Below are 18,842 nucleotides of genomic sequence, written 5' to 3'. Positions count from 1 at the left end.
CGGGGGGAGGAGAGAATTGGTTTTCCATCGACGGGGTGGCCCGTTTCTTCCCCTTGGTTCGTCTAATCGATTGGCCAATTACGACGAGCTAATTGTAATCACTGCTCCGGCGAATGTCGCTTTAATCGAGACTGGGGCGTTCGTCGAGCACCAAAATGGGCGACAATGTATTGTACATTCCAACTCTACTGCAACTATCTGATATTTATCTCTCAAACACCCGCAGATAGTAACTTTCATAACTTTTCTGTCGAAATAACTTCTGCTCTATCGATCTGAGAAAGTCAGAAAATAAGCTTTGGAATATTTAACGAGAACTCTGCTACTTCCAATTGCCACCGATTATAATTAATAGACACGGAGGTATGCAATAATTTGGACGATAAGAATTTCAGGCATTGAGTAAATTTTTTCATATAAGAATCAGTGTTTCCAAAGACTCGTAGATAGTAACTTTCATCACTTTTTTGCCAAAATAACTTCTGCTCTATCGATCTGAGAAAGTCAGAAAATAAACTTTGGAATATTTAACGAGAACTTTGCTACTTCCAATTGCCACCGATTATAATTAATAGACACGGAGGTATGCAATAATTTGGAAAATAAAAATTTCAGTCATCGAGTAAATTTTTTCATATAAGAATCAGCGTTTCCAAAGACTCGTAGATAGTAACTTTCATCACTTTTTTGCCAAAATAACTTCTGCTCTATCGATCTGAGAAAGTCAGAAAATAAGCTTTGGAATATTTAGGGAGAACTTTGCTACTTCCAATTGCCACCGATTATAATTAATAGACACGGAGGTATGCAATAATTTGGAAAATAAAAATTTCAGACATCGAGTCAATTTTTTCATATAAGAATCAGCGTTTCCAAAGACTCGTAGATAGTAACTTTCATCACTTTTTTGCCAAAATAACTTCTGCTCTATCGATCTGAGAAAGTCAGAAAATAAACTTTGGAATATTTAAGGAGAACTTTGCTACTTCCAATTGCCACCGATTATAATTAATAGACACGGAGGTATGCAATAATTCGGAAAATAAGAATTTCAGGCATCGAGTCAAGTTTTGCATATAAGAATCAGCGTTTCCAAAGACTCGTAGATAGTAACTTTCATCACTTTTTTGCCAAAATAACTTCTGCTCTATCGATCTGAGAAAGTCAGGAAATAAGCTTTGGAATATTTAACGAGAACTTTGCTACTTCCAATTGCCACCGATTATAATTAATAGACACGGAGGTATGCAATAATTTGGAAAATAAGAATTTCAGGCATAGAGTAAATTTTTTCATATAAGAATCAGCGTTTCCAAAGACTCGTAGATAGTAACTTTCATCACTTTTTTGCCAAAATAACTTCTGCTCTATCGATCTGAGAAAGTCAGAAAATAAACTTTGGAATATTTAAGGAGAACTTTGCTACTTCCAATTGCCACCGATTATAATTAATAGACACGGAGGTATGCAATAATTCGGAAAATAAGAATTTCAGTCATCGAGTCAAGTTTTTCATATAAGAATCAGCGTTTCCAAAGACTCGTAGATAGTAACTTTCATCACTTTTTTGCCAAAATAACTTCTGCTCTATCGATCTGAGAAAGTCAGGAAATAAGCTTTGGAATATTTAACGAGAACTCTGCTACTTCCAATTGCCACCGATTATAATTAATAGACACGGAGGTATGCAATAATTTGGAAAATAAGAATTTCAGGCATAGAGTAAATTTTCATACAAGAATCAGCGTTTCCAAAGACTCGTAGATAGTAACTTTCATCACTTTTTTGCCAAAATAACTTCTGCTCTATCGATTTGAGAAAGTCAGAAAATAAGCTTTGGAATATTTAACGAGAACTCTGCTACTTCCAATTGCCACCGATTATAATTAATAGACACGGAGGTATGCAATAATTTGGAAAATAAGAATTTCAGGCATAGAGTAAATTTTCATACAAGAATCAGTGTTTCCAAAGACTCGTAGATAATAACTTTCATCGCTTAAAGATAGTTTAAGATTTTCAGAGGAGCAGTGCTAACGTGAACGTTTCGTTTTGTTTCAGTGTGCGTACAGTGGCCAGAGGGTAGGTGCTTCCACGACGTGCCCGAATCGGCACTGCTGAATCTCTACTTCGAGATCCGTGAGAATTGCCACGGGTTCTCCTGAAGGCGTTGATCGGGCAAAGGCGACGACAGTGACGACGAGAGACAATCATCGGATCGGATTGGTCCAAGTGTCGCGAAAGAGACGGTCTCGAGCACACGCGCACCGAGACCGAATCAGATAGTTCACATTTTCGTTTCTTTCTTCCCAACAGCCGCCAACACACCACGACCAAGCCAACAAAAAGACAGCCACGAGCCATAGAATCGCACGAATCGCGATCGTGAGAGAATTTTCTCCGATTCACGATCCTTCTTTACTTCTCTTTTTTTTTTTTACAAATTTTTTTTTTTTTTTTCTTTGATTTTCATCTCTCTGAACGCTGTTTCTCAGAGAACGACGCAACGCGTCCTGGGGGCGTCGAGTCGACCGAGTTCTCGTCTCCTTTTTCCATTTTTATATTTTCTTAATACCGAATTCGAGTTCCCAGCGACTCGATTGGCCCAGGTCGCGTTTCCCGCGCGGAGACGACGTTTCGTTTCGTCGTGCGACAGGTCTAGCACTGGCCCTTAGATGGTCCTCGCGAAAAAAGGCTCCGCTCTTGTCCCCCTGACCCCCCCACCTCACGCTCTGCCCCCCCTCAGACCTTTTCTTTTAGGGTTCTCGATGATTCCAGCAGAACCAAGGTGGGTGTACAGACTTTATTTACCTACAACTAATTGCTCGTCGTTCAACCAGCTCGCGAGTACTGTCTTACTCTTCTCTTCACTTTGTTTTTTTATTTATCTTACGTTTTCGTTCGTCGTGTCCCAACGGGCCCAGACTTATCCCACGTTTCTCACACACACCGACCACTTCTATTTACCGCGGACAGAATATCGTTTCACGCTTAGATAATCGAACCAAAGTTACAGAATACTTAACGATCGACGCTGTGGCCAGAATCGATCTTCGAAGCCGAGCATTCTTGATCCATCGACGCTAAAGCTCTCCGAGCCATCCTCCAGAAACCGAACGAAAGACGCGAGAAAGGAAATTTGATCATTTCTGAGCTTTTCTCGAGTCTGTCGATCGGTTGTTTAGAATGGCCAGAAACTTTGGGGACGCATGCTTGTTTCTAAGATCGATTCGCGAGCCTCTTCGTTGCTCGAATATATATTTTCTGGGGGAATTTCGAATCTTCCGAAGCGTGGATGTTCTCCAGTTGCGATCCCCCGCGACGGGGAATGAAGAGGAAACTGTGAGATCTTCGATGAAAGATGATTCAGAGCGATTGGAAATAGCCGCACGTGGGTAGCGTCTATCGGTCAGTGGTAGGTCGGCACGAGACAGAGCGAACCTCTAGTTCATAGGTCAACGAACCGACGATTCCTAATCGCGGTTGCACTGTGAAAGAAACTGCAGCGTGGACGTTACGTTTAATCCGAGAAGGGATGTTTTCTTTGGACCGGTGATCGATCATCGTTCGAATTCACGCGATCGAGAGCTGATTTCCGAATTTATCTCCATTCGAATATTCCAACGAATTAACTATAAATTATCTATAAAATAATTCCAAGCCCGAGCTTGTTCGACGGAAACTAGTCTTTTAATATTTGATTCCTAATCACGTGACTTCGAATGAAAATTGAGCAACGATCGTTACTTAAATTTTCGTTGAAAAGAAACGCATCTGACAATTTATTTTTAAATTTCTAGAATCGTTCCTAAACTTCATCTTCAATTCAGTAATTCCATATCGAATTATTCAAATACAGAAATATTTCAAGTTAATTCATGGCGTTCGAATGTACGTAAATATTCGAACGATCCCCAGCACTCGGTTTCGAACGCTCGCTGACGTTTCCGCGCGTGCATCCGCGAACGATTTAGACTGTAATGTTAATTTTAACGGAACCACAGGGTATTTGAAAGTATTTTAGCTACGTAGAATTTAGGGCAGTCGATAGCGACGACATTCCATCGAACATTCTCGTTCCCTCGCGCTCGAAACTTTATTATCCAGATATTTTTGTATCTATTTTTTTTTTTTTATATACTACACTTTTTCGTGGCATTATTCGCCCCGTTCCTCGCCAGAACCGACGCAGGGTATTACTTCTAGTGATCGTAATAGAGTTACCTCTTGTATGTAGACTGTAACCGTAGATTAACAGTATTACTCGAACGACGCGTTGCTACTCTGTATCTGGAAAGCCAGAGCGCAGATTTGGGCCTTATTCGAACAGTAAGAAAATTCGAAGGTGTCGTTTGCTCCATCGAACGGGGTCGACCCTCTCGTGCACGATGTTCATTTAACGCGAATCTGACAATGTTAAACGATCCGTATACTTCAAGCTCGGTTCTGTTTTTGCCGACATCGGTCACCACACTATCGATTTCCCGTCAATTCTGGACGGCTTCGCCGCGTATCTCAGGTCGGATACGTGGCATTCCTCGCACGAACAGCCACGGAATTTGCATTATGCGCATTGCTAATACTATTTACCTTCCCCCAGATGGTCCAAACCGTCCCACGAACTTCAAAATGTCCACAAAGTGGACTCGAGCAACTGAATTCAACTTCCAAATTTTCTGTAGAAAAATTGCCCCGGATCATCGACAGCAATACTCGATATACGATTTCTTAGTTCTATCCACTGTCTGTGAGCTCCTAGAAACTCGTATTTCTCTAAACATCGAGATCATGGAAACACGCCCTCAGCATCCCTGTAGAATCAATTATCAGAATAGTTTCCACCATTCTCTTTGCACAAAACAGATCGTTCTGACAGTGAAATGATCAAATACGATATTCAGATAATGGATGATCGAATCTCTGCTATATCTTCGGTTCTTCGGAACGCCTGATCGATTCACCCTCCGCGTCCTTCGTCGATGTCGATGGTTCTGAATGTCCTGATTGTGACGGAGGGCTGGGGGAGAACGCAGACACCCTGTCAACGATCGTATCGTCCAACCTCTCGACGCGATCGAGCCGTGGGCCTGTCTGACGGATTGAACTCGAACGTGGATGTCCTCCTGCGTGTCACAGAACTTCTGCCGCGATCCTAAGGGCTTTCCCTTATCTGCATAGCGCTTGGGATAGGTGTTCCTTAAGTGTACAACACCCTCTCTTCACGAAAGTATCTCCCCCTGTCGATGTTATCGTTTGTTGCTCCTTATTGGGGGCCTCGACGCTCCAATAAATTGCTTTCGTACATAGAATCCTCTTATTTATCTTCTCTGTAGTGCTAAGAGATCTAAACTCCATCCCTAACTGGATTAGCCTCGAAAAACTGAACCAAGCTTGAGTTACACGCCGATAACAAGTCAGAACAATATCGATGAAAATAAGTTGCAATGTTTTACAGTAGGATTCGTGCATCAAAGGGTCGAATTCCTTCCGTTCGTCATTTACTTTGCTCGAAATTTGTTATTCGTACGCGAATTTCGCCCATCTCTGGCAGAACCACGTTTAATCGAGCTCGCGAACGATTTATGTGGATGCTCGAGCGACGATCCGCGTTTACCGGAAGTAAGAAGAGAGACATTCCCGTCAGGAAGAAGCTACACGTGGACACGAGGAGAACGACTAAAGGGGCTCGAAGAAGAGAGGTCTAAGGACAACGAGGAGACACAAAGTCGAGAAAGAAAACGGTATAATTTCCAGGAAGAGACGAATTGAGGAGCGTGTGCGATACGCCCCCCTCCGAGACGTGGGATCGGTTCTCGATAAATTAAGTTCGATAGAGTCAAACCCCCTCCAGAAGCTGGACGATGGCGATTATTTTAGACAGGATTCGATCTTCGCGGATCGTTGAGCCCTCGACGCTCTCAGGAGTCGGAAAACGGGGAATCGAGAAGATCTGGGCGAAAGAGTCTGGGCAGAATTTGTTGGTCGTTCAAGGCCACCTCCCCGCTCTCTTGGCGCGAACGGGGCCTCAACGATCCACGGTTCGCGTACAGACAGGGTATTGTCACTGTTCCTCGGTCCATTGTGTGTTCTGTCCAGGCAATAAAGATCTTTTTCTATTTTATCAAATACCACTTGGAATTCTCAATCGTCCAATCTCGCGATCTCGATCCGCGTGGCATGCATCGTTCGTCACGAGCCTCCCTTTTGCGTTTCTTTTTCCTCTCGATCTTTTCTTTTTTTAATCTGACTCGACTACAGACAGAGTCGTTTAATTTCTCTTCGTTTTTTTTTTCTTTGAACGTTAACCCTTTGCTTTACGATTCGATTCGACGATTTCTCTCTAGTTGGAACAAAGTTTTAAAGATTGTCTGTAGTACGGAATAGAGTCAGCTTTATCGCGTCGAGTATTCGTTATAGCGACGTTAGAATCGACCATCAGGCGAACAATAGTGGGAGAATTCGAACGATTTCGTCGTGGTTTTTGCACGCTGATCGACGGGCGTCGGCGTCGAGACCCGTGCACGCTGGACAATCACGGAGAAACAATTCACACTGCCCCCCCAACCGGGGAAAGTCGCGCGATAGCGTCCGTACGAAAACTACAGGACATCTTCGAGAAGTGTGCATGCTGTAGGCTTTTTTTGGTCTTGATTAGTGGCGTTTAGCTTTCAGTGAATAACAGTGACAATAAGAAGCCCGGAATCGATTGTAACCCGGTAGATGTGGGCGACTGGCGTCGAGCAATGGACGATTTCGAACGATCATTCGTCGTTTTCGCTTCTCTATTTCGATTAATTATCGACGCTCGAATGCAACGGCCGCGTTTGAAACGCTACTGCTCGACGACAAAGGTCCCCCTTAAGCTTGATTGACACGCTCGATAACGTATCTAGAAGACTTGTCACCGTTTGCATGCCACGTGTACTACCTTCTTCACACGTAATGTATTTTTAAGGTCGTTGCAAAACCGCGTCTCTGCCGTGTTCTCACGTTCTCTCTGTGCCGTTTCCTGCTCTCTGTCGGCTCTTGTGATTCGCTGCAGCTATACGCGATCGTTGCCCACCCCCCACGATCGTTGCTAACCGATAATAGATCGACGAGGAACAGCGAGACGAAGAGGATCGGAGGCGTCTCGCTCGCGAACGATCGCTCCGGTGCCCAAGAAAATTCGAGAAACTCTTACGGTCCGGATGTCGATGCAATTTCAGGCGTTAAATTTCATCGGGGAAAAGCAAAAGGCTTCCCAAATGTCCGTTCGAACGGAACTTGTTATGGTAGAGTAGAATTTTTAATAGAATTCTTGGCTGTTGGATCCCGAGCTCTTGTACAATCGCTTTGGACTTGCATCTCGAGTTTGTAATTTTTTTATAAAGTAATAAAAAGAAAGTATCGTTTGAATATTCCTCGACGCAATGTAGAAGAGCTCGGGCGTTTCGAGGTTATCGGTCTTTCCACGCACGTTGCACGAAATCATTTATGAGCGAGGCGCCTCGTCCGCCGTAAAAGTCAAGAAACGCCGGAAACGTGGAACCAGGCGTCGAATCTCCGAATCTGCGAAGACGTCGAGGACTCGGGGGAATAAAAGGGAAGATCCTCGCCGAGCAGGAAGATTAATCCGGGCGAGAAGCGTTCGAAAATGAAGGTACGGCTCTCTAAAAACAAAAAAAAAGTAAAAAAACAAAGTCATGGGCACGAAAAGACGAGAATCGGAGCGGATAATGGGCGGCCCGCCCCGTTGACGACACACGAATTAGGAAACTGACGGAAAATACACACGTAGAACGACGTGACAGGAAGTTCGGAGGAGGCTAGGAGAAACACGCGCTAGATCATCGACGACCCCGGGATCACGCTCCTCTTTTTCTCCGAAGCCTCTGGTTTTCCCTTCGGAACGCTGGAGACGAACGGAGATCGAAGGGCCGCGGACGCCGACGAATGGAGAAAAGGATGGAGAAAGGTCGGGACCCTTTAGTGTCGAATGCAAAAAAAAATATATACCAAAAAAAAAAAAAAAACAAAAACATATATATTAAACAAAACGAATCTCGCCTGTGCTAGCTTTTAGTTTCTAGGGTTTCCTCTGTCCGGTGGTAAAAGCATGAGGTATTCTTCGTACGTAATAATTCGTATGATTTGATTAATTTTTAGCGTAACGATTACTACCATTAACTCACCGCTGTGCCTACGTACCCCACCCCATCTCTCGTCTCTTCCTACCCCTCTCGAATCATTCTCCACGGTCTCGATTAATCGATTAATCCTAATATCGCGGCGCACACTGCTCGCAACACACACGTCCCTTGAGCACCTCTCGTGTCTTTCACACGTATCATACTTGTTCGATGAATAACTTGGCTGCAATGCAAATCTCGTTAATCTTGTGACACTTAACTTGACGCGTCGGTGCTGGGGCTCGAATCCACTCTTCCAGTTTCGACGATCTTTGTTCCCGTTCGACGCTTTGGACACTCTTTTCCGTGGCGATTTAAATTAAAAAAAGCGAAGGTTGTTCGGCATTCAGAGTTTCAAAACGAGTGATTTTACTCTAAAAGAAGAGACGGTCGAACAAAATAGAAAGTACCACGTAGACCGTAAATAATGAAGCGATTAATTAAACGAGACTCTCTTACGTAATCGCGCGAGAACAGGTTTGGGAAAGCTAGTGGCGGAATCACGTTTTATCGACCTCGAGATTCCGAGACGACTATATATGTTGCAAGATCCTGGAGAGTTCAATGCTTGGAAGGTAAACACGGTTAAATGGCTGACTATTCCAGGGACAATTAAAGTGTTTTCGCGGTTCGAAGATCATTGAATTTAGTAAAGTTTGAATTATATTTATCGAGGTACCTTTCGAGTCGAGTTTCTGATTAGTTGAAAATATTCTAACGCAGTTTTCCGCGAAAAGAGTGTCCAGGATCGCCCAGTTCGCGATTTCTCGATCGTTTGGTGGTCGTTCGGTCCCGCCCAGCGTCGTTTCGTCATCTTTCCGTCGAATCGAGCCCGAGCAACTCGTCGATTCGTTTTAACAGATCGCCCACGATTAATACCCCGACCCGCTGTGGTTAAACAACAATTGTATTAACGATCCAACCGCCGACGGTGCTCGTCGCTGGCTCCTACACACGTATTAATTAATCGATCCACGATCCCCCCTCGGACACATTGTTCCACGTTTCTCCCGTTCCCCTCCCCTCCGTCGTACCTGACCCTCCCTTCGTACCTCATACGTATATATATACATACATACAATGTATAGATTTTTTTTCAAATTGTTACTATTACATATATATATAATAATCACGGTAATGCGCCACATATTCACTGGTTGATGACTGTCTCGTTGACAAAGGCCCGTACCTTGCCTGTGGTTGTGCTTGGTTGTGGTTGGAAAGCGGTTTTGGGAGAGAATTTTTTACTTGCTTCTTTTTTTAATAATTATTACCTTTTTTAATTTGCACGTCTCATGTCGTGGCCTTGGCTTGCCTTCATATGAGATTCACCTGTGAATACGTATATACATATACATATATACAAACACATATATATATATATATATGTATATATATATTATATAGATACATATATCTATACTGAATATGTACCGATATACGTATGCATCTATGCGCGTCGATCTCGACATTTTCGTTTGCAGAAACCAAATTAAAATTCTAGAGAATCGCGACGATCGACGCCCCGTATGGATACGTACGCTATATAGTATTGTTATTATATTATAATTTCACGTGTTATGGTACGTCCGTCCTGGCAGTCGTACAGAATTACTATATTATATTTTGCACCTACGTACACGTACGAGAGCTGAGTAGTGTGGATTGCGGAAACGATCTTGCGTTTCCTAGTGTATCTTACACGTACGTTTTTCTTTTCTTTTTTTTTTTTTTATTTTTTACTTTTTTTTTTACGTTCTGTTTCCTCAAGTTTCGTTCTCTTTTTTTTTATAGTTTTGGTCTGTTCTCTATTCGTCGTTCTCCTTTCTTCTTCTCACCCGGTCTCCCCTTTCGTTTCGTAACGTTCCTTTGAGGGTGGGAACAGAAGGGAAGAAAGGGAGAGTCGTCGCGATGCAAATTGTGCCGGCTAATTGCTCGCGTTTTCAAAAGCATTCGCGAGAAAGAACGCGTAACGAGGGAAGAGAGAAAGCATGCCCGTCTACCAGAGAACGCTTCCTTTCATTGGTTTTTGTTTCTACTTTCTTTGTGTTGTTTTTTTATTTTTTTTTATTATTTTTCGAACGTAACGTTATATTCGTTTTAATTAACGTCTCCAGTATTCTCGCCCACCCTCCGTCTCGTAACAGTAACATCATCAACGAATTCTATCGCTGGGATTTTGTTTACCCCCAAACCCCACCCAACAGTACGAGCTGCCATGGCGGCACGGTCTGACGATATCTTGCATTATTTCTGTCTTCTTTTTATTTATATATTTTTCTTTCATTCTCTCGGTCACTCCTGTTGATCCGATCCGTTTGTCGTTCACGATTATCGTCACTTCACGTTAGTTTGTCTCTATCGACCTTCTCTAATTTGTACTTTGTTTTTTTTTTCTCCGACTCTTCGAAACTTTTACGTTCGTTTCCCACCTTTTTGTTACGATTTTCCTTTTTATTTCTCATTTTTTTGGAACTGTTGTCATTGACATTAATGTTATTGGATCGTGGCACGGTGTGTTAGTTGGCGAGAGACATGACATAATAATTTTTTGGCCGGGCGAAGGTTGCTGCATGCTCGACAAGTGCCGCCTTTGATTTAGTGGTAACTAATTAATTCTCGTATCGCGTCGGTCACGTCGCTCGCTATCGATTTTCAAGCCGCCTGGTTCGAACGGGTTCACGAAACCGAATTTTTTCTAAAAAAAAAAGAAGGCCAAATTTCTCCAAGGGATACGAGGGGGAAAAAGACGAATAAAATTTCTGAAATACTGTCTCTCGATTCTTATACAAACGATATCGAGGTTGACTCGCGTATTTTAGGAACATTGCGAGTACATTCTTGAATTTAATGTACGACATCGTGCGTTGTATTTCTCTGTAAGGGTGGTTTCAGAAAATGGAACACAGCTCGCTTTCCGGATAGACAAATTCGCGGAAAATGAAAATCCCGCAGAGGGTAAACCATCGTTGAACAATTCTTCCATTCGATTTCTTAAATGGAACCATGCACTGTGTTCACGCGAAACGACTGCCAGTATTCTGCAAATAAAAGTATCAAAGTGTTGCTAAAAACGCGATACGTAACGAGATATTTTTTATTTTACGTATTCCATTATAAAAGATTTAAATGCATTCACTCAATTCGTGTTAGATTCGCGTGTTCTCGCTATCCAGGTTTCGCGTATTAACCGTGTTAGATCGAATCAATTCGGTTTATTTGTAAAACGAAAAGTCCCTGCACAGGTCTTGAATTTTTTTTATAAATGAAAATTGATAACCCAACGAGATTCAAGATTAAAATCGGTCGCTCGAGTATAACTATCGCGGAAACGAATAAAAAAAAAAAGTTTCCTACCATAAATTCTCAAGTATCTCGTAAATTTCCAACGATCTTAAATACTTCTGTTCGCAGAACGACGGGTAGATACGCGTAAAACGAACGGATGGTTGTGTTTAAAAATAACAACTGTTGGGGCCGAATAGAAATTCATATCGAAAGATCCCTCGATGCGAGATTTAACTCTTTCCGGCGTGTTTATTTTATCTGCCCTTCGAGGCGAGCTATTGGTGGTTCCAGTTTCCGAGATCGACGCGTACGGTTTGGAAAAATAGTCCCCGCGTCGCGGAAAATCGACGATTAACAGCCGAGAGCGACGAAAGCCAGTGAAAATCGAGAAACCTCGCGAGCCTCGTCGCAGACACGCGTAATATATCACACGTATATATATATATATGTACACATATAAACAGTTCACCTTTCTTACTGGTTCTTTAGTCTGGCATTCACTAATTAGTCTCAGTGCGTAGCCTTAATTAGTTACCGCTGAGCGTGCAAGCACCGCCAGCAATTAGTGGTCACCCTCGAAAAAGGGTGCGCTTTATTTTTCTCAAAAAGCTCGACAGATAATTCTTTCCACGTTGTAACGGACGGAAAAGGGGAATGGAAACGAACTTGTTTTCCTCCGCTTCCGTTCTTTCGTTTTTGTTTCGTCCTTTCGTTTACCGTTTCTTTAACGATGGAGCACTCGCAGCTTTCAGCGTGTTACCGAATCACGAGATGTGGGAGCACCGATCTCGGTAACGTTGTCGTTGTTTCTCGACCGCTTTTCACGGTTTCGTAACGTTCAATGGCCGCCACGACGCCCGCGGACCAGGCAAACACCACGGAAAAAAAATACGGTTCTCCGGTTCGTCTCGAGGACCAACGAATTATCGGTGGTTCCCAGTCCTGACAGACAGATTTATATTATTACTAAATTTATAATAGCCTTAGTAGCGTAGTTAGCAAGACACGTTTCGTGTCCACGCGTTGAAGTCTCCAGATTACTAAAGTACGTGCATATTTCTTTCTTACGAAGTCTAATAGATTCAGTCACTTATCAACTCCAGGATTAATTTATAAATGTACCAGGATAAATTCTTGCAACGAAGGATTAGAATGGTCGTTTTCTCGATTTCGTGGCCCATTGAAAAGAGAAATACCAAAGAGTGGAGCAAATGGGATAGTTCTTGAGACGTCTGGGAACCACCGACCACCGAGATCCGGAAGTTACGGACTCCGTTTCGCAATCGTTCGATTATTAGACTCGAAAATGAGAAAAAAAATCCGGGAGAAGCTCTCGTTTGGCAGGTGGGGGGGAGGGGGGCGGACGAAAAGGAAAACGACGAGAATAGGCAAACGAGTAGCAGCTAGCACGTATAACCATCGACGTGACCAGACGAGAAAGCAGTAAACAGAGTTCTTGTTGTTCGTTTCTGTGTATCTGTACACGCACACGTGCATACACCGCGCGTGGCCACGTTATCACAGTCGAATTACGACAATGCGCGCGAGGACGTTGTTGCTTCCGTGTATCAGCACTTGGGAACGTGTTTTTCAATTAATGATCGTTCAGTAGGTAGTGTTTTTTTGGAGAGATTGTGGAACAGTAGAAGCTCACGTTTTATACTAATCTCTGCATCTACCTTTTTGCGTAATACTTACTCACATTGCTCGGAGTACAGTACCTTTTTTTGAATGGCTTTCGTACCGAACCATATGATATATTTATATATTATTATTATTATTATTATCATTGTTATTTCTGGAACGAATCGTTTCTTAGTGCATGGATTATGATCGATAAATACAGCTGTCACAGATGCCGAGACCGTTTGGGAGTGGCGAACCTTTTTGAGTCTTATCTGTGTAGCGAGAATTATTGTACTCACTTTTTATCCAGCGGGAATGCATTAATTTTATTTATTTTTTTTTTTTTTTTTTGTTCATTGCTTCGGGAACCAACGATTCCAGGTTCTTTCCACCCCCCGACACGCGCGTACGAACGTCATCTTTCGTCGATGTTTACGATTCGAGAGGAAACTACGACGAAGGGTTCTGGAATTCGATTTTTATTCGCGAGATTAATAATCACGCGTTGTAATAATTTTATCGCGTCGTAGGTAACGTTTCAATTTGGAATCTCGACGCGTTCGCGAGCAAAATTAGCCCGAGTCACGGTTAAGCCTTTGTCCGTTACTTAATTCCGTTTAAACGGAGTTCATCCTCGGAACCGAGATCCCGCGATGGCCGTGTCGAACCGCTTAATAATACCCCGGGCTTAGAGTTACCGAAATTCTCGTCAGCCTGAGTTCGACTTCCCCTCCAACTTTACTTTGGCCGTTTGATTCAAGATATCCGGAAATTCGTGTTTTACTCCGCGTCGATTCTCTTCCCTCGAACTTCAGTTTGCCAAGCAGCATCGAGACCATGGTCTTGCCAAGTTCAGGAAGCGTATCCTTACGGCTAACAATGGCCCAAAGCTCAGTTTCTCCGGGATCGATCGACGGAAAATTAATAACTCGAGCTAATTTTACTTTGGAAAGATTTGGAATTTCGAGGATAATTTGACATTGAAACGTATCGAAATTATATTCGGAATTTTTTAACTCGCTGTCGGACTAAAAGAAACAATTCATGTAAATGTCAGTTATTATTTCTTTGCTAAAAAAATTCTAGAACTTCCCTTTTGGCAAAATAATCGAAGCTTTTCTATTTCCAGTTGTAATTTCCAGGGGGTGAATCCTCGAAGTCTCGAACCTTTCCGCGATTTTGGTCCCACTCTTCTGAAGTCGCAACTGTATATAAATCGCGTACAATTCTTGAAGAGTTTTGTTTATTAGAAGTCGCGCAGAACCTTTCGCGTAGAGTTCGTCGAGCAGTTTCTTTCGAGCCACTCTGTACATCCCGCGTCCAAGAGGGTTGATCGTGCATCCCCCGATCGACGACCAACCCTCTCGAATCCGTGAGGACCAAAATTGGTGTCCAACTGTTACCATCAGCCCCGAGAACGTTGACGTTACTTGCATAATTGCCACGAGAAGTACATAATCCACACACACCCAATCACTGTTGCTTTACTCGTGGGTCATGCGACTGTGGTTCTAGTGCATTTAACTATCCAGCCCGGGGCTGTGTTCACGTCTGTCGATGTATGCTCTGTTTTAGCTCTACTTCTCTTTAACCATCCCTCGAACCGTCCTTTCTGCTCCAAAGCGCCCTTTTCATCCCTCCAAATCACAAATATTTTTCCTCGACCCAACGACCCCTCAGAGAACTATCTTCCTCACCTATCGACTCAGAAATTTACCAAAACGACGGAGCTTAATTTTCCGAAGCGACTGAAACGTCTGTTAAAATTTTGCTCAGCCTCAAATGAATCGTCACCTTTGAGATCTCGGGTCCTTTGAGCACGGATCGGTTCGTCTAAAAAGATTCGATCGGATTCTCGTTAATTCCCGACGCCGGAGTTCGTTAAGACTGTTAGCTGAATCCCTGGGAAATTCAACCCTCTCGTTCGACGATCACCGGGGTCCACGGTGTACGTAATTTGACTTAATGGCACCTTAAAGAGCCGCGAGTCGCGTGATTGCATTACGCGTAAAACGGACGATGAAGCTGGTTCTCAAAAGGGCGTACGCGAATCCAATTTTCCTCTGTCTGCGCTTCCCTGTGTTCCCGACTCGCACGGTCACCCTGTGTGTGTTTCTCCGCTGAATAATTCCACGAGCGAGAACAACGGTCCAGCGGTTCCCGTTTTATGCAGATCGACCCCTTAGCGGCGAAGGTGATGCAATCAGAATCGATAGCCTGGACGAAATATCGTCTTACGGAACGCTCAATTACGAAACCGTGCTCTGCATTCTGATCGTTGAATTTTATTCGATCGTGTCGATTGATTTCGATGTTAGTGGACTGGTTAAAAATTTTATTTTTATTCGCCTCTTCCATAATTTATGTCGAGCTTGCAAGATAATTAATAGCTTGTACTCGAATCTCAGAGTGGGAATAGAAAAATTAAATACGAGATTTACATTTATTTAGCTAGCAATTTCCAGATGGGGGTTTAAAAGGAAAGAGATTCGAATCAGTTCGGATTTTTCTTTATTCGCGTGTTCCATGATTAATATGGAGCTTGCAAGATAATTAATAGCTTGTACTCGAATCTCAGAGTGGGAATAGAAAAATTAAATACGAGATTGAAATTTATTTAGCTAGCAATTTCCAGATGGGGGTTTAAAAGGAAAGAGATTCGAATCAGTTCGGATTTTTTTTTTATTCGTGTCATCCATAATTTATATGGAGCTTGCAAAATAATTAATAGCTTGTACTCGAATCTCAGAGTGGGAATAGAAAAATTAAATACGAGATTGAAATTTATTTAGCTAGCAATTTCCAAATGGGGGTTTAAAAAGAAAGAGATTCGAATCAGTTCGGATTTTTTCTTTATTCGTGTGTTCCATAATTAATATGGAGCTTGCAAGATAATTAATAGCTTGTACTCGAATCTCAGAGAGGGAATAGAAAAATTAAATACGAGATTTAAATTTATTTAGCTACCAATTTCCAGATGGGGGTTTAAAAGGAAAGAGATTCGAATCAGTTCGGATTTTTTTTTTATTCGTGTCATCCATAATTTATATGGAGCTTGCAAAATAATTAATAGCTTGTACTCGAATCTCAGAGTGGGAATAGAAAAATTAAATACGAGATTGAAATTTATTTAGCTACCAATTTCCAAATGGGGGTTTAAAAGGAAAGAGATTCGAATCAGTTCGGATTTTTTCTTTATTCGTGTGTTCCATGATTAATATGGAGCTTGCAAGATAATTAATAGCTTGTACTCGAATCTCAGAGTGGGAATAGAAAAATTAAATACGAGATTGAAATTTATTTAGCTAGCAATTTCCAGATGGGGGTTTAAAAGGAAAGAGATTCGAATCAGTTCGGATTTTTCTTTATTCGCGTGTTCCATGATTAATATGGAGCTTGCAAGATAATTAATAGCTTGTACTCGAATCTCAGAGTGGGAATAGAAAAATTAAATACGAGATTGAAATTTATTTAGCTAGCAATTTCCAGATGGGGGTTTAAAAGGAAAGAGATTCGAATCAGTTCGGATTTTTCTTTATTCGCGTGTTCCATGATTAATATGGAGCTTGCAAGATAATTAATAGCTTGTACTCGAATCTCAGAGTGGGAATAGAAAAATTAAATACGAGATTGAAATTTATTTAGCTAGCAATTTCCAGATGGGGGTTTAAAAGGAAAGAGATTCGAATCAGTTGGGAAAGACCGGAACTAATCAAGATCGATTGGCGTGTAAATTGAAGCGATAAAAATATCGGGGTTGGGCGACTCGAATAAGAAAGTTTCACCGCGGCTAAGGGGTTAGTTAAAGTAATACCGAACGCCAGGCGTCGCGAGATCGATATTGTGCTTCGAAGTCTGAATCTTGATCGCGTTTCGAACGCCTACGAGGAAACGTCGTTTGTAAAGAGCTTTCCTCTCTCGCGTTTTTCGCGGGCATAGAAATCTCTTACGCGGTTCACTGACAATCCTGCAAAGAACCGTCTGAAAAGGGAGGGGGGAAAGAAAAATTGTTTCCCGATGCAAGTTCGGGGAGGCTTTCGCAGGAAATTGGTTTCGAGCCACTCCGAGGAATAAATTCGCGGTGTTCCGCCCGTTGTATCGACTTACTTTTCACAGGGAAAACTCTCGAGGAGTATCCGCGAAGGAATTGGCCGATAACGAGGGAAAATGTACCACGATGGGGGAGGAAAAGAGTCGTACGCGTCCATAGATCGCTGGACGCTTGGCAAACGCGGAGAAATTATTTGTTTTACTATAATTAGACCACTTGGGTCTTGAAACTACCACCAGAAAATGAATCGTTTCCGAGGATGTATTTACATTATCAACCCTTGAGTGGACTCTCAATCTCAACTGATTTTTACCAAATTGGTAAATGGAAATCAACTTTCTTTCGAAGCACTTAAAAAGATAGTGAACTAGTGGAGAATTACATAAATTTTCAAATAATTATTAGTTTAAGCTTGCAACGGTTCCAATAATCCACTTAAGGGTTAATTTTGGTTCAGTTTGTTTCGATAATTAAATAAATATCGATACGGACCAACGACTAACAGAGGTACGACGAATTAAGACGCGACTCGAGGTGAATTTCTCGAGCAAGAGGAGCGAGCGTGCCAGTGATTTATGGACGATGGAATATGCGACGGCAACAAAGAAATACCGAACGTTAGAATAACGTCGAAAGGGGGTGGAGAGGAGGTAGAAAAGTTCGATGGAGGATGCCGAAAAGAATCGAGGGGGGTTCACGAGCGAGTGCGTTTCTCGCGCGGTGAACGACAGAAAATGGAGAGACGGGGGTTGCGAACGATGGAGGAAGAGGGAAGGAAGGAAGGTTGGAAGGGTTCCGTCGATTGTCGCGTGAGGGTGACGTGGGAGAAGGACGGTTGAAAAGAAAGTGCAGGGGTGAAAGAGAAGCGAGAGGGAAAGAGCAACGAGAGTGGAAGCAGACACGGATCCGGGGGTGGATGCTGGCAGCAGCGCGTATTGATCGCTAGCAGCAACCCTGCCAGCCACCCCCTCAGCGCCATTCGGCGGCCACCTCGTCGTCGATGGAGTCTCCTCTCGCCCTACGAGGCTGCACCAGCCTCCGCGCGAATGCCTCCACGCTGGAGAATTGAATTCAATCGCATTAATTACTCGCTGCATCGCGGATCCACGACGACTCTCGACGTATCGTAAACCGATGCACCCCACGGAACCCCTACTCGATTCAAGGTTACGCGACGGCCACGAAATTTTACTCGCCAACCTTCGAATAACAGAAGAAAAGATTTTGCTTCTTTTTCGAACCTTGGAATTTGAACCATCGAGAAAACACAGCCTCGATCCTCGAAGTTCGAATCAAACGCGAAGTTTTTATTTTAATCCTAATTTTCCGGGGGGTTTTCACCGAGGTGAGACACGCTATTAAATTTTCAGGCATCGTTTAGAGTCCCGAGAATCGAGCTCGTCGATAGGATGACTTTGTTACAATTTTATGTCGCGTTTCGAAAATGTCGCGACAAAGGCACCGACGTGCTCTTTGATAATCAATCCGCGCAAGTTTCACGGAACACGCTCGTCGCGCGCAGAATCGATTTAATGGCCCGTAATTCGAGTTTGTCTATTATTCAAAGATCGTCGAACACGTTCGTGGATTTCGTTTTCAAAGCTGATTTCGCGGCGCGCGTTCTCTTTGTAATTCGCTCGCGACCGCAAAGGTACGTCGCGTTTCCGCTAACGATGAAATTCGCAGCTGTTTCCCACGCTAATCGT

At 42.9% G+C, this 18,842-nt stretch overlaps 1 protein-coding gene across 1 annotated transcript in view; it reads left to right on the top strand.

The window, feature by feature from the left end:
• The window catches only part of LOC143344543 (uncharacterized), a 331,445-nt gene that overhangs the window by 282,458 nt on the left and 30,145 nt on the right, over positions 1 to 18,842 (top strand). Inside the window, 1 exon segment of the mRNA XM_076770680.1 lies at positions 2,062 to 2,082. Coding sequence (XP_076626795.1) covers positions 2,062 to 2,082 — 21 coding nt within the window.

The sequence above is a fragment of the Colletes latitarsis genome, chromosome 8, assembly GCF_051014445.1.
Source record: "Colletes latitarsis isolate SP2378_abdomen chromosome 8, iyColLati1, whole genome shotgun sequence".
Classification (NCBI taxonomy): Eukaryota; Metazoa; Arthropoda; class Insecta; order Hymenoptera; family Colletidae; genus Colletes; species Colletes latitarsis.
Note: the sequence above shows the minus strand (reverse complement) of the source record. Positions and strands in the feature narration are given on the sequence as shown.